Source organism: Diplotaxodon limnothrissa, linkage group LG18 (genome assembly GCF_057381915.1).
Source record: "Diplotaxodon limnothrissa isolate DT_005_m linkage group LG18, D_limnothrissa_male_GT1.1, whole genome shotgun sequence".
Lineage (NCBI taxonomy): Eukaryota > Metazoa > Chordata > Actinopteri > Cichliformes > Cichlidae > Diplotaxodon > Diplotaxodon limnothrissa.
The window spans coordinates 801,400-817,157 of record NC_140613.1 but is presented as its reverse complement, the minus strand read 5'-3'; the positions used below and the strand labels follow the sequence as shown (position 1 = coordinate 817,157).

At 41.9% G+C, this 15,758-nt stretch overlaps 1 protein-coding gene across 2 annotated transcripts; it reads left to right on the top strand.

Moving 5' to 3' along the window:
* Positions 1–278: 278 nt before the first annotated feature.
* LOC146612723 (uncharacterized) lies at positions 279–15,509 on the top strand. 2 transcript variants are annotated; one of them, XM_085377486.1, is made up of 2 exons: positions 279–322; positions 14,285–15,509. In XM_085377486.1, exons 1-2 carry the CDS (start codon positions 289–291, stop codon positions 15,205–15,207), a joined length of 957 nt encoding a protein of 318 aa, XP_085233612.1. In that variant the 5' UTR covers positions 279–288; the 3' UTR covers positions 15,208–15,509. The 2 variants fall into 2 exon arrangements, with proteins under 2 accessions (XP_085233612.1, XP_085233611.1); XM_085377485.1 differs by lacking the exon at positions 279–322 and adding an exon at positions 2,965–3,477.
* The last annotated feature ends 249 nt before the right edge of the window (positions 15,510–15,758 follow it).

The following is a 15,758-nucleotide window of genomic DNA, read 5'->3' as shown; positions in this document are numbered from 1 at the left end:
TCTCCTTTTACATCTCACTCCATCTTTTGATGACTCACCAGTCTGAAAGGAGACTATCATCATCCAAATGAAAAGCAGCAACATGATTTTCTCTTGGACTGAATGAACAATAGAGAGAACACAGCAGCTCTTCAGCTCCTAAATGAAGCCGTTCATGTTCACTGCTGTAGCTCCTCCTCTTGCTGAGCTCTGTTTCCTGTCACTGTTTCCTCATATCTGCAGAGCGCAGAGTCCAACACCCACCAGGAACAAATTCGCTTTCTTTCCAGCTATGTGGATCAAGCTCTTATGCCTTTGCTGGTTGGGGTCAGTGATGAATCAGGTGAGGAGGATTCAAGACTGAGGCGAGAGATAAGAATGTGCACTGAATGTACTCAGCTGCATGAAGAGTACATGAGATTTTCTCAGACACAATTAAATAAAACCTGAGGAAGGTCAAAGGTCGTCACTTGTATGTTTAACTACAAACTTGTGATCTGGAATTCTTTCACTGTTTTTTGCCAGTAGCGTGTTGTTTACCATAAAGTAATTCAGAGTCATTCATACCACAGTAACCAGAGATGATAATATATTTGTAAATATATAACTTTCTACAGGACTGAATATAATATCTTTATGTAAAAGTCCGGAGCCTCTGAGGAGTATCCGAGTATTTATAACATTACACAAACATCTCCATCACAGTGTTCATGAAATGCTGAGTTTATCCATCTTCTGGGTGGGCCTACGGAGGAGTTTTGAAGATTTCCCTGTGAGGGAGCTGGTGGTGACCAATTCAATTCAATTCAATTTTATTTATATAGCGCCAAATCACAACATAAGTCGCCTCAAGGCGCTTCATAGATACAGAGAAAAAAACCCAACAATCATATGACCCCCTATGAGCAGCACTTTGGCAACAGTGGGAAGGAAAAACTCCCTTTTAACAGGAAGAAACCTCCAGCAGAACCAGGCTCAGGGAGGGGCGGCCATCTGCTGCGACCGGTTGGGGTGAGAGAAGGAAGACAGGATAAAGACATGCTGTGGAAGAGAGACAGAGGTTAATAACAGATATGATTCAATGCAGAGAGGTCTGTTAATACATAGTGAGTGAGAAAGGTGACTGGAAAGGAAAAACTCAATGCATCATGGGAATCCCCCGGCAGCCTACGTCTATTGCAGCATAACTAAGGGAGGATTCAGGGTCACCTGGTCCAGCCCTAACTATATGCTTTAGCAAAAAGGAAAGTTTGAAGCCTAATCTTAAAAGTAGAGATAGTGTCTGTCTCCTGAATCCAAACTGGAAGCTGGTTCCACAGAAGAGGGGCCTGAAAACTGAAGGCTCTGCCTCCCATTCTACTTTTAAATACTCTAGGAACAACAAGTAGGCCTGCAGAGCAAGAGCGAAGTGCTCTAATAGGGTGATATGGTACTACAAGGTCATTAAGATAAGATGGGGCCTGATTATTTAAGACCTTGTATGTGAGGAGCAGGACTTTGAATTCAATTCTGGATTTAACAGGAAGCCAATGAAGGGAAGCCAAAACAGGAGAAATCTGCTCTCTCTTTCTAGTCCCTGTCAGGACTCTTGCTGCAGCATTTTGGATCAGCTGAAGGCTTTTCAGTGAGTTTTTTGGACATCCTGATAATAATGAATTACAGTAGTCCAGCCTGGAAGTAATAAATGCATGAACTAGTTTTTCAGCGTCACTCTGAGACAGGATATTTCTAATTTTAGAGATGTTGCACAAATGGAAGAACGCAGTCTTACATATTTGTTTAATATGTGCGTTGAAGGACATGTCCTGGTCAAAAATGACTCCAAAGTTCCTCACAGCGTTACTGGAGGCCAAGGTAATGCCATCCAGAGTAAGAATCTGCTTAGATACCATATTTCTAAGATTTTCAGGGCCGAGTACAATAACCTCAGTTTTATCTGAATTAAGAAGCAGAAAGTTAGCGGCCATCCAGGTCTTTATGTCTTTAAGACATTCCTGCAGTTTAACTAATTGGTGTGTGTTATCTGGCTTCATGGACAGATAGAGCTGGGTGTCATCAGCATAGCAGTGTAAATGTATGCTATGTCTTCTAATGATGCTGCCTAAGGGAAGCATGTATAATGTAAACAGAATTGGTCCTAGCACTGAACCCTGTGGAACTCCATAATTAACCTCAGTGTGTGAAGAGGACTCTCCATTTACATGAACAAACTGGAGTCTATTAGATAGATATGATACAAACCACTGCAGTGCAGTACCTGTAATACCTACAGCATGTTCTAATCGCTCTAATAGGATATTATGGTCGACAGTATCGAACGCTGCACTGAGGTCTAGCAGGACAAGCACAGAGATGAGTCCACTGTCAGAGGCCATAAGAAGATCATTTGTAACCTTCACTAAAGCTGTTTCTGTGCTGTGATGAGCTCTGAAACCTGACTGAAACTCTTCAAATAAACCTCTGCAGATGATCTGTTAGCTGTTTGACAACTACTCTTTCAAGGATGTTTGATATAAAGGAAGGTTGGAGATTGGCCTACAATTAGCTAAGACTGCTGGGTCTAGAGATGCTTTTTGAGTAAAGGTTTAACTACAGCTAGCTTGAAGGCCTAGCTGAAATTAGAACCAGCACCAGAGGTTCTAATTTAATAAACAATATGCCAAATGTTTAACAACTGAATATAATAAAAATTTATTTGTGGCCAGTCAAACAATAATAATAATTAATAACTTATTCTGGCATTACTTTGTAAGTTTTTAATCAAACTTTATATATTTTGATCAGAAAGCACATTTTTTTTGTTTGTTCTGAGCTCACCAGATCAAACAGTAACTCTTTTTATAGGGATCATGTTAAAGTTCAATATAAGAAACGTATTCAGATCATTTCAAAACAGAAAGCTTAAAATTCAAATGAGAATATCTGCGATTTTCTTGTTTTCCGTGGATGTAGAAAAAAATTGATTTCAGCTGGAAACTGATTTGAAACAGAGAAATCTTCGACAGCGGAACAGTTAAAGGTAAATGCCCTCTGCCGGAGCAACAACCGTGTGACACCAAGCGGAAATAAAGAAAGGAAAGGCGCGTGTGTGAACAGAGCCGGGAGTGTGGGACCGAAAGAGTCAGCACATCACTGTGGTGTTAGCGGCTTTGCACTGACTCACCGAGCTCTCTGTAATACTTTACATTCATTAATAAGAGAGAGGGGGAGGTGCGTTAATCACGTGACACCAGGCGGAAGTAAACAAAGGAAAGGCGCAAATTGCGTTAGCTTTCCAGAGACTGTTGTTGTTGTGTGAGCTGAGTGTGTGAGCCGCGGCAGCAACGATGCCTTCAGTTCAGTATCTGAGAGAGTTCATCAACGAGCGACTAACTGCTGCTGCTGAACAAATATTCTTGGAGTTTGAAAAAACGATCGTCCAGTACGAGGAAGAGATCGACCGTCAGCGCAGACTGCTGGATATCACCTGGAAACCCCAAATCAAGCTGCACAGGACAGGTGAGTGTCCCTCTGAGGGAGGATCCTGATCACAGCTCTGCGGGACGTTTCTGATTGTGAGGACTTTTTGGAGATGTGAGCTAACAAAGAGCAAACAGAGGACAGGACTGCACGAGTGAAGTTGCCCCCCACCTTCTTCAAATCCAACAAAAGTGGTATCAAACGTTTGTGCTGCAAACATTTTCGTTTGTGCTGCAAACATTTTAAAGATATTCAAGAAAAATTCTAGAGGTCATCAGAGGTCAACCAGCTCCCCCACATTAATGGAATCAAACAAATTTGATGTCAAACTTTTGTGCTGCAAAAATGTTTGTTTGTGCCGCTGTCGTTTTAAAGATATTATTATAAGTTTCTTAAGTTCAACCAGCCACTTCCTTTACTGTAAAAAACATTGAGAGATATTAACCAGCATTGGATATTTTTTTCTCATGATCACACTCTTAAACCTAGTAATCAAACTGCTATAACCTATTTAAAAACTAGGTTAAATATAGCATTTAAAATAATTAATGCATTCTGTTGGAGAAACAACTTTATTTGCTGGTAACAAAATACAAAACTACGAGAACAACGTGGTTTTGTAGAATGTTTAGCTGATTTAGAGTTTAGAAATGTGTTATCATAGAATGTAGAACTATTGTAGAGACACTGACACTGCCCTTAATATAATAAAGGGCTCATTGTCTTGTGAACTTAGGAGTAGATTGTAGGAGACCCCTCCCCCACTGAGTGGAAATTCCCCAGAGGATGTTTGGGTGGGGGTCTCAACATTTGTAACTGGATAACTGTGATCTGGAAGGGAGATGGGTTTTTATGACCTCTAGGGAGTCACCTACCCCCACAGTGTTTTAACTGTCACGCACACACATCCACACGCACACTCACTCATGTCCACTCACACATACACACAGGTATGCGTACACAATCACACACGAGCACTCATATAGGCACGCGGGAACGCACACATGTAGGCATTCACAGGTTCGCACACACACAAGTGAAAGTATGTAAACATAGTACTTAGTTTTATGGCACCTTGTAGAGGGTTTAGAAGGGGGGTCACTGATACAAAACTGCATGTAACAGACAAAGGAGTTGAGATCTGCAGAGAAAGTCCGGGGTCCTGTACATCTCCCTTCTAAAAGGTGTAATCAATAAGTGTGTATTAATAAAAGTGTTGTTAATTGACTACTGAGTCCCGGTGTTCTTTCTGGAGTCCTGACGAATATACGAACCGGGGTAAAACTGATTTTATAACAGTTTGTATGTTTCCTGTTAGAAAAGGTAAATACATGGAACTGTCTGAGCCTCACAAGTCTAATACAATAACTGAAAAATAACAGCTATTTCCATCATCTAACTCACAAACTAGAAAAGGACTTTCTTTCATGAAATCTTGCCATCATTCCTTTGTGTAGAGCACAGCGTGCGGACATGCGCTGGTGTTTTCAGATGCTATGGTTACATCCTTCCTTAGGTCATCATACATCTCCCAGATGTACGGGGTCCTGTTACAGAATGTCATATAATGCCCGAGTGTTTCTGGTGTTGGGCCCTCCTGAAATGTAATGACTGCTTTCAGTGTGAATTTCTCTCCTTGAAGTAGCAGAGTGGATGGGAATTCAGTAAGCAAAAACCTTTTTGGACTGTGAAAACTGTGCTCCAGAGTTTCTGTAGAGCCTTTTCCAAGGTCTGTGTCAATCCATACAAGCTCTCTCAGGGTGAAACTGTGACAAACAGTCCCTGTGCAAAGTTGCTTTCCTGATGAATCTGTTTTAAATGCTGTTGGAGATGCATCAGGACTTTCGATTGGTCTTAGGCATGGCGATGCTGGAAGGTTGAGCCCTTGTTCAACAGCAGACTGAAGGTGAGCTATGCCAGAAGCTGACAGATCAATGGAAACAAAAGGGATTTGCCTTGTGTTTGGTGTGTAAAGTTTGCAGTACTGGGAGGAACACTGTCTTGTGAAGTGAACACTTGGATTTTCCGTCATTGTTTTTTGAATTACTGTGGACACATGGCGCTGTGCATCAACACGATGAACAGCAGTCTTCAACTGAACAGGGCAGAATATTGAGCTCAGCACCTCTGCCCTCAATGAATAGGCATGTTGAGTGACACCCTTTGAAGCAAGGGATTTCACAAGCTGGAATACTTTGTTCTCCTCTGAACTATTCAACATGTTTGTTTTTTGGGGGGGGGGGTTTGTGTCCCGTTTGGATCTTTAGCATCAGAATTGTTGTCTTAAGGCCAAGAAAGATGCCAAGTGGATTTATTTTACCAAGTGGATCATCATGGCCTTGCCATATTGGTCCATTTGATTGACCTTTATTATAATTATGAATTTATTTTATTTTCAGTTGCTACAAACGGGACAGACATGACTGGGGGATAGGACAGGGAGAAAGAATGAAAGAAAGAGAGGGAGAGAAAGAAAACCAAAGGGGAGAAGAGACGGTGAGAAGGGGGGGAAGAAAGAAAAAAACAAAACACCTGGGTCACCTGTATGGAGAAAAAAAACAGAAGAGAAAGCAAACAACAAAGAGCAACATAATAAAAAAAACAGCACCATCACAATAAACTAGCTAGCAGTAGATATCAGTAGATACTAAATAATAAACGATATTGTGCAGCACGCAAGATAGACAGCGCACAATGTGCTTTGAGGCAGCAGCCAAGAAAGCTGTAGTCCGCGTCTGTGAATACCCGTGTGTGCACCTGTGTGCATACCTGTGTGGATCAGCATGCTTGCATTCCAAAGGTTTCTCCATGTAACGATCTGCTAGGGAGTGTGGGGGGGCCTCAGCCCCGTCCTCCAGGGTGTGAAGCAGGTATGGAGGAGATCAAAACTCCAGACATCCAGAGGCCCCCAGAACACAAGAGACCAAGGAAGACCAACAGAGGGGCAGCCGCGCCACTGTCCCAGTAAGAGCTGAGGAGAGTCTCAGACTCCCCTCCCTCTCCCCTCCAGAGAGGAGTTAAACAGTCTGATGGCGTGTGGGACAAAGGAGTTTTTAAGTCTGTTCTTGTCTTGGGGAGAAGCAACCTGTCACTGAACAGACTCTTCTGGTTGTTTATGGCCGTGTGCAGAGGATGCCCAGCATTGTTCATAATGTCCATCAGTTTCTTTAGTGTCCTTTTCTCTGCCACTGTCACCAGAGTGTCCAGCTTCATGCCGACCACAGAGCTAGCCTTCCTGATCAGTTTGCTGATCAGGAAGGCTAGGAACTGCAAGGCCTCTCCAGTTTTCCAAAGCTGCTGTTTCTTCAATGTCCATGTCTGTGCCAATTTTGGGCTCCTGAGAGGGGTTATCATCCACTTCCTGCTCCACAAAGGCTTTGTGTGGATCCTGACGCTTCACTGTACCATCCTGTCTGGCAACCTCTGCTTCTTTTCGTATTTGTGTTGCAGAACAGATCTGCATGTTTCCTTCAATGAAACCAAGATGTCGTGCAGTGAATTTATCTATCCTTATAGGGAGATTTTCATGCTTGAACAGACCATGTTTAATGTTCTTGAACTCTGCTTCAACATTAGCTGAAGTTATCTAATGTCTTCTTCTTCCTTGTCATCAGAAACAGACATAGTCTCATCTGCAATCTTTCTTTTCAGATTTGCTTTGGACACTTCTGACATAAGGGGGATTTTTTCCGAAGCAAGACACCAAAGCATTCATTAATGTAGCTTCAAATCTGAATGATGTGTTAAAGCCTTAACTAAAGCACCAAGTAAAGCTAAGGAGAAATCACAGATGGCCTCCTTTGGGATTGGTGCTCCAGCACGAATCCATTCCGATAACCATCTTGTGATTGCCTGGACATCATGTCTCTCTGACAACATTTGCACCACTGGGACGTGAGAGTTGTCCCTTCCTGTTAACACACCTTGATACAGGAAGATGTTTCCAGACAAACCATTAGGCCTGAGAAGCTTTTTTACAGCTGAGCCAGTCGCATCAAAGGCGACTATGGGTGCTTTGCAGTCTTGTACAGCATTTGAGTTTGACTCCAGTAGTGACAGAAGAACTTGTCTAATCCAATGTCCCAAATGCTTCCACTGGGAGGGGAACTGTATTTTAATGAGTGGAGAGACAGTATTGGGTTTTTATGAGCAACTTCTAGTTGATTTTGTTCGTGTTTGTCTTTGCGCAGAGTTGTCAAATTTGGTAGATGGCTTGGCTCTGGATCACCAAAGTCCATCAGCTTTGCTGCCTCTGATGCTCTCCACACATGGGGCTGCAGTCTGCCTTCACCAAGTTCTTTTGTTACTTGTGCCCTCAGACTTCCGGGCATGGCTCTCTTAGAAAAGCCAGTGTGCATGGATTCATCCGTGTTTGCCATTACACACTTCAGCACCATTGGGCAGTGATTTTCAGGTTCCTTTTCACATGTAATGTACAGCTGGCCAGCTTCCCTTTTCTTGAAAGTATTCTTTTTGTATGTGACTTTATGTGGAATCATATGTATCCACTGTTCAAATGGGAGCTCCACAGTCTTGCAGTCTTTGTTTTGAAAAGGAGAGCTGCTTTGTTCAAAATCATTATCATTGTCACTGCTGTCTGTGTCAGTCTCTCTTCGTCACTGTAATCCAGAGCAGCCCATACATTGTCTGTTTAATTTAACAAAAGTGTAAAGAGCTTTTGGTGTCATCTTTTTGCCAAGTTGTTTGCATAGATTTTTCTATATGTCACTTGGAGTTGAAACTTTTCCATTTTTTTTATGACTGCTTCTTTAGAAGCACGAAGGACTTCAAATACTGCAATTTTGTCCACCACTGATTTCTTTGGCATCTGTCAAGCAAAAATGACAAATGTGATATATTACTGCCATAATTTGGTTATAACTTTAGTTCTACATCTTTAAGTGGACATAAAATTACTTACTTTGATACACTGTTTTGACGTAGTGAATTGAAGTGTTGATTAGGGCTGGGCCATATTATACCGTTCACGGTAATACCGGTATAATGTTAGGCAACGATAGGAAAATGAAATATCACGATAGAATGGGAGTAAAACACGCATGCGCAGTGCCTTTGTTTTCATACGCACATGGCCGATTGTTGAGTGAAACAGATGAACCAGAATTGGTTTGTAAAAATGGTGCAACTTCAGTGATGTGGAACTGGTTTGGTGTTTGTCCGTCAGATACACGACAAAGCACATTTTTTTGCAGAACATGCAAGCGGCCGTCGTTATTATCGTATTTGTCGGACTAAGATGCTCTTAAATCTGGGAGTAATCTGGGTCCTAAACTCCGTACGCTTCAGGTTAAACGAACACTGCAGCATCACTGAGAGTTAAAAACTGTCTAAATTCTTTCATCTTGCCATCGCCAGTGTGTGAATGTGTGTGTGAATGGGTGAATGACTGAATGTAGTGTAAAGCGCTTTGGGGTCCTATGGACTAGAAAAGCGCTATACAAATGCAGGCCATTTACCATTTATCTTTAATAAAACGATCAGCATTGCTGCTTTACCAGGTGTAACTATGAAGTTTAACTTCCAGGCATCCATGAAAACAAAATTTATTACATTTAACGGAGTTAGAAGTTAGCAGGAAGCTAGCGGAAGTTAGCTCGCTAGTTTCGCTAGTTACCTAAGCATGATATAGCATGTTCTGACTGAGAGATTTCTAAAAAAATTCAAACGTACAGCTCTGCTATCACTTCCAACATAAATGAAGACAGGAAACTAAACAGCAGTGACGTTTGTAGGGTTACTGAAGTTGGGCTAGCTGGTATATAATGATGTGCTACGTGATCGCTAGCGACACAGCTATGTTAGCATAACATAAACAGTGAAGCTGGAGGACGAACACTAACACTTTTCCACTTATAAAAGTTAATGTTAAGGTTCCTGATGGTTAGAGACAAATGCAATCGCATGGCAGGATGCTGTAAACGGACCAAACTTCAGTCAGGAGAACAACTGAGATAATCCATCCACAATACGAGGTTAGTCATTAATGTACTGCAACAACATGGGAATAGAGCAGCTGCCAGAGAATTCAACATTAATGAATCAATGGTACAGAAGTGGAGGAAGCAAGAAGAATGAGTTTAATAAAGTTTGATTTATCTGACTGCTTTGTTTCGCTTAATGTGCCTTATAATCCCGTGCACCTTATGGTCCGAAAAATACGTACTGCACACTGCAGTTTAATGCTGCAAAGCACCTCTTTTTAACTTCAGTGGATATTATACATGGTTATGCTCAGGATATGTCAGCCCATTTCTACTGGAAATGCCTTTTGGTTAAACTTTCAGCAAGGAATTTGCATTTGTACTGTTACATTTTTATAAAGCTTTAATGTACATAAAAACCAGCTTCTTGTTTAAGTGAAAATAAATGGAAGGTTGTCTTTTTGCGCTAGTAATGTTGTGGAGTTGTATTTTGTCTCGCATCAATTATATTGTCAGTTATATCGTTATCGCAAATTTTCAAATATATATCGTGATAAATATTTTTGGCCATATCGCCCTGCTCTAGTGTTGATGATTGCTGTTGCTCATGGAAGCTAGCTTAAAAATGCAAATGAGAGAGCTAGCACATGTTTTCTTCAACTCTTGTTTTTTTTTCTCAGACGTAGAATGTGTGTGATAGCGCCCCCTGGTGATCACAAACCGAACACAGGTCGCTATGTTTGCTTTTTTGGCAGAGTTGTACCAGTTTATCCTTAACAAGATCTAGTTCAAAATTCATTTGATCGGCATAAAAATGAATTTAGTCAATGTTCATAGCTCATCATCAAAATACTTGTAGATAAATCCAGGCTCTGAGATAAATCTGTGTCAATGCCACACGTGTTTAATAGCCCACTCATTTAATAGCCCTTTGTGACCATGGCTACAAAAGTTTGACTCTTGCAAAAATATATAGTTTGGCCCTTTCAGGTAACATTGACAGTTACCTGAGATTCACAGTTCTGCAGGCTGTTTGGAGCCTTTGAGCTCACATTTGCTGAATCACTGAAGTGCACTCCTGTGTATGTTAATTTTATACAACTTGCTCATGACAGCCCACATACAAATGACAGCACTTTTGTTAATATTAGCATTTGAATTAAAAGCTACAGTTCACATATTATTAGGTTAATGTAGAGCTGGGCGATAGAACGATAACGATATGTATCGCGATATAACTTTTACTCGATAGAGAAATTACGCTATCGCGATAGACCTCGCCGCTCGTCCTCTAAAAAAAAAAAAAAAAAAAAAAAAAAAGGTCAGCCAATCCAAATTAAGTAGCGCAGAGCCGAACCAATCACAGCCGCAGCGTCACGTCGCGTGACTTGTTACGTACAGCACAAGTGCCAAGCCGCACGTGTGTTTGTTTGGGAAGCAGCCAGCGCATAATGGAGGAAATGAGTGTGCCGGCTAGAAAAATCAACCGAGCGTGACCGAAGAGAAAACAGATGATGGTTCCAACGCCGGAGAGATTGTCGAACGGAAGAGCCATAGAAGTTCCGTAGTGTGAAGGTATTTCGGCTATTTCAAGTCTGACGAAAAACAGAGTAGCGTGCACTGTAAATGTGCCGAAAGCAAGTCTGGAAATACAATAAACTGGTGCATGCGTCACACTGCGCCACATTATTGTTTCGGTGAAATGAATTTCTACAATACTGTTAATTCTACTCTCTGCAGTGTTTAAATGCTTACATATACACACAGTTACTGTCCCTCCACACATACGACTCGGTTCTGCTTCTATGCCCCAGCTTTGTTTACTTTTTCCCACCGAGGCTTCTAGACTTCTGATTGGCCAACATTTCTGCACGGTTAGGAATCTAGCGCCACCTGCTGCTTTGGCATGTTCATAGCAGCGTTTTCCTTCATTTCTGCCTTTATGTGTGGACGGGATTATTTTTTAAAACGAAAACGGAAAATCTCCGTTTTATACCCGTGTACGTGTGGACGTAGCCTCAGTCTCTGACTGGAAGCGCTAATTCGTCATTCGGCTTTTGTCAGACTAAAGTAACTGTTAAAACTGTTTGAAAAGCTCAGCTATACAACAAGGAGAGATTGAGAATTTCCTTTAAGTTCTCAGTTTATTTGATATTGACAAAAGTTAGTCAGTTTTGTCTGTTCTTCTGTAAAACAAACTAAGATTTATTTTTAGAATTAATATTTGGTTTCTAAGTGGAATTGACAATTTAGTCTGTTTCGTTTGTTCTATTTTGAAACTTAAACGCTTTAGCGGCTGCCTTTTGTGTAGTTTGCAATATTTGCCTTTATCTATCTGAAAAAGTCTCATGTTCCTTAAGTACATCTACCCTGTTGAACTTATTATGGGAAATAAATATTTAAATAAAAACAAGCTGCTGATTATTTCACATTTTACTTGTGAGCAACGGCACATTTAAATCTTACAAATATAGTTATTTGGCTTATATCGTGATAGATATCGTTATCGCCTGAAATGAAAAAAACATATCGTGATATGAAAAAATCTCATATCGCCCAGCTCTAGGTTAATGTTTTAACAACCATTAGCATTTTAGCATATACCCTGCTAGTAGCACACTAGATGGAGTAAGGTAATGTTAAGAAACATGGTAGTCAGTGATCCACAACCAGCTTATTGGCTCAAAACACCTTATCTAATTATAAACTGATACGCACCTACAGGCATGCCCCTTTAAATTTCTTCATAAATGTTATTTGATGTTATTATTACGGCAGCACGGTGGTTAGCACTGTTGCACAGCAAGAAGGTCCTGAGTTCAATTCCACGATCAGGCCAGGGTCTTTCTGTGTGGAGTTTGCATGTTCTCCCCGTGTTTGCGTGGGTTCTCTCCGGGTTCTCTCCAAAGACATGCAGCTTGTGGTGATAGGTTAATTGGTTAATCCAAATTGCCCATAGGTGTGAATGTGAGTGCGACTGGTTGTCTGTCCCTGTGTGTTGGCCCTGCGACAGACTGGCCACCTGTCCAGGATGTACCCCGCCTCTCGCCCTATGACAGCTGGGATAGATTCCAGCGCCCCCTGCGACCCTTAAAAGGATAAGTGGAAGCGAATGGATGGATGGATGGAATTTTATTAATATCTTTAAAATGAAAGCGGCACAAACAAAAAATTTGCAGCACAAACGTAGCACCAACCTGTGACATCAACTTTTGTTTGATTTGGGTGATGTGGGGGGCTGGCTGACCTTTTGACGTTTGCATTTTCATTAATATCTTTAAAACAGAGGCAGCACAAACGACAATTTTAGCAGCACAAACGTTTGACACCACTTTTGTTGGATTTGAAGAAGGTGGGGGGCAACTTCACTGACAGGACTGCACTGTGCTCCATTCAAACAGCAGGCACTAAAATCAGCCTGGATTTGAGTTTTCTTTATGTAAGTAACAGCATAAAGTTAGAACTGTCAAGGTATCGCTTTAAAAGAAAGTGTAATGTAAAATACCCTCATGTATGAATGCATTAAGATGCAGATGCAGATACAGCGATAGAAGTCCTCCTGTGGGTCTCCAATAATATGAACGCATCAGTGTCATTTCAGGCAGCTCATGGTCATTTTCATCACAGACATTCTGCTGATTGTGTCCTGTGTTCTCAGTAGCTTGGTTTGTTCAGACTCGGAGTGTGACTTAGCGTTGCACTTAAGTGCATCATATAGGTTGTTGCTTAGTTACAAGGCATCAACTCCGTTGCCTTTCTTTAGCCCATCCATAAACAGAGACCAGTACTTGCTGAGTGTTTGTGTCGTGCGCTTGATTAGATGTAGGAAACATAAAACAGGTTTTCATCTTCAGATGCTTGAGCACTGAGGATGCAGCCTGGTCACGTACAGGTAGATCCACCCTCTCAGTGTCAGGGCCTTCGTGCATCAGCATAAAACAGACACAATGGCTGTATCCCAATTCAGGGTCTGCAGCCTTAAGGGCCGCATTTTTTATCGCTACTGCTGTTCAAAATCCCATAAGGCTGGCTGACATGATAGACGATGGGCAGGGCTGTGAGTACTCAGACTGTGTTTTGATAAGATCTTGGAGAAGAACAACGGGAATTGAGATAATTGGTGACCAGTGACGGACATTAGACCAACTGTAAAAATTGGATGCAGTTGTTCGCACTAAACCCAAACATTCACCATCTTCACTCATGCAGCTATCCCACTGGCGCCAAGGTCGAAGCTGACTGGAACAACAAATTGTTCCCATGATTACAGGATTGTTGTCAGAACTCTTTGTCCCTCCTTCAAGGCCACCTGCGTCCACTGGAGACTGTTGACCTTTGCTTAACCGGGCGTGGTGACACTTTCTCTCAGCTGAACACGGGATACACATGCACACGCACGAAACATGTACACTGATACTGATGCGCCCTCACTATCACCCTCCTTCCCCTGAATCCAACGCCTCCCATCCAATGTGGACTGATCAGCTGGAGGCGCAGGCGAAGATTGCTGCGGTCCCAGATCAGCTGTACACACTGGAATACTCTCCCATGTTGCTTGTCTGTGTTTTATTGTGTTATGGTGTGCTGATATTCCTGTATTATCCTTTTGTGTTACACATTTCACTGTTGTTTTTTTGTTTTTTGTTTTTTTTTTTTCCTCACTACCTAGCCTGACCATCCCCAATGTGATGTTTGTATTGTATGTACTCTCTCTCTCTGTCTCTGTCTCTCTCTCTCTCTCTGTCTGTCTCTCTCTGTCTCTCTCTGTCTCTCTCTCTCTCTGTCTCTCTCTGTCTCTCTGTCTCTCTCTGTCTGTCTGTCTCTGTCTCTCTCTGTCTCTGTCTCTCTCTGTCTCTGTCTCTGTCTCTCATAATCTCATTAGTTGTCTTTTTTTTCCCCTCCAGACGTCCCACAGCAGCCTGTCTGTAAGGAGGAGGAGGTTCTCCTTGAGCTGCAGCTCTGTGACCAGGAGGAACCAGAACCTCCACAGATTAAAGAGGAGCAGGAGGAACTGTGCAGCAGTCAGGAGGGAGAGCAGCTGGGACTGAAGGAGGAGACGGATACCTTCATGGTGACTGCTGCTGAGGAAGGAGAGCACAGTGAACCAGATAATGATCGTCTCATCACTAATAACGCCCCTCTTGCTGAGAGCCAAGATCAGGGAAGAAGCAGGAGTGCAGATCCAGGATCAACGAGAAATCCAAACAGAAGTAAAACTGCAGAAAGCTCTCGTTCGTGCAAAAATCTCTGTAAGACTTGTGGTAAAATGTTTTCTAGGCCATCAGAACTTAGAAGGCATACACAGATCCACACAGGTGAGAAGCCATATTCCTGTAAAACATGTGGGAAAAAGTTTCGTCAAACTGGTCATTTGACCGTCCACATGAGATATCACACAGGTGAGAAACCGTACTCTTGTGAAACATGTGGGAAGAGTTTTCTTTCAACAGATCATTTAAATATCCACATGAGATCTCACACAGGCGAGAAACCGTATCCTTGTCAAACATGTAGTAAACAGTTTTCTACGTCATCGTCACTTAAACAACACACACGACTTCACACAGGTGAGAAGCCGTACTCTTGTCAAACATGCGGTAAAAGGTTTCCCAGGTCATCGTCACTTAAACAACACGCACGACTTCACTCAGGTGAGAAGCCGTACTCTTGCAAAACATGCGGGAAAGGTTTTTATCACAATAAAAGTTTGTCTTTCCACATAAGAACTCACACAGTTGAGAGGTCACATGTTGGTAACACCTCCAGTAAAAAGTTTTCAAATTCAACATCACTTAAAAAACACACAGAAATTCATTCAGGTAAATAGCTGCATTCCTGCAAAGCGTGGGGAAAGTTGAAATCCTCATTTGACTGGCCACGTAAATGTTGAACATCAGCTGTTTCCTCCTGCTGAGAGCTCACACAGGTGAGAAGCTGTAGTCTTAACATATTTTTAGAAAAGGTCAAATATTTGGAGCTAAGTTTGACACAAATGTACAAATTCATGCTGGTTCAAATGTTTTTGCTTTTGGCTTGAAAACCTATTCAGACAATGATCGTTTGACTGTATTACATGTCGCAATGTGTGAACTAAATCTGATGATACCTATCATGTTGAAGCTTTTTCATTCGTCAGGGAAAATATGATAAATCTTTTTTTTGAAATTGATGGCAGCACCAGGTCTTCATAAAGGTTTGATAGAGGATTCTAGAGGCTCAGCAGTCCCCCGGCTCTTTGTTGTGTTTTTGATTTTCTGATGCTCCAGAGATTTCAATTTGTCTTTGATTAGTCAACGATTATTTCAATAAGTCTTGTCTCCGCTTCCTGTGGGAAGACTTCCTGTTCTAGGCTTTAGTACCTCACCTGCTCAGGTCTGC

What these genes read in the sequence shown, in the direction of transcription:
- LOC146612723 (XM_085377485.1), top strand. Translation starts at nt 3,306, where the DNA reads ATGCCTTCAGTTCAGTATCTGAGAGAGTTCATCAACGAGCGACTAACT. An exon ending in AATCAAGCTGCACAGGACAG is followed by an intron (nt 3,478 to 14,284) that starts GTGAGTGTCCCT and finishes TTTCCCCTCCAG; the next exon opens with ACGTCCCACAGCAGCCTGTC.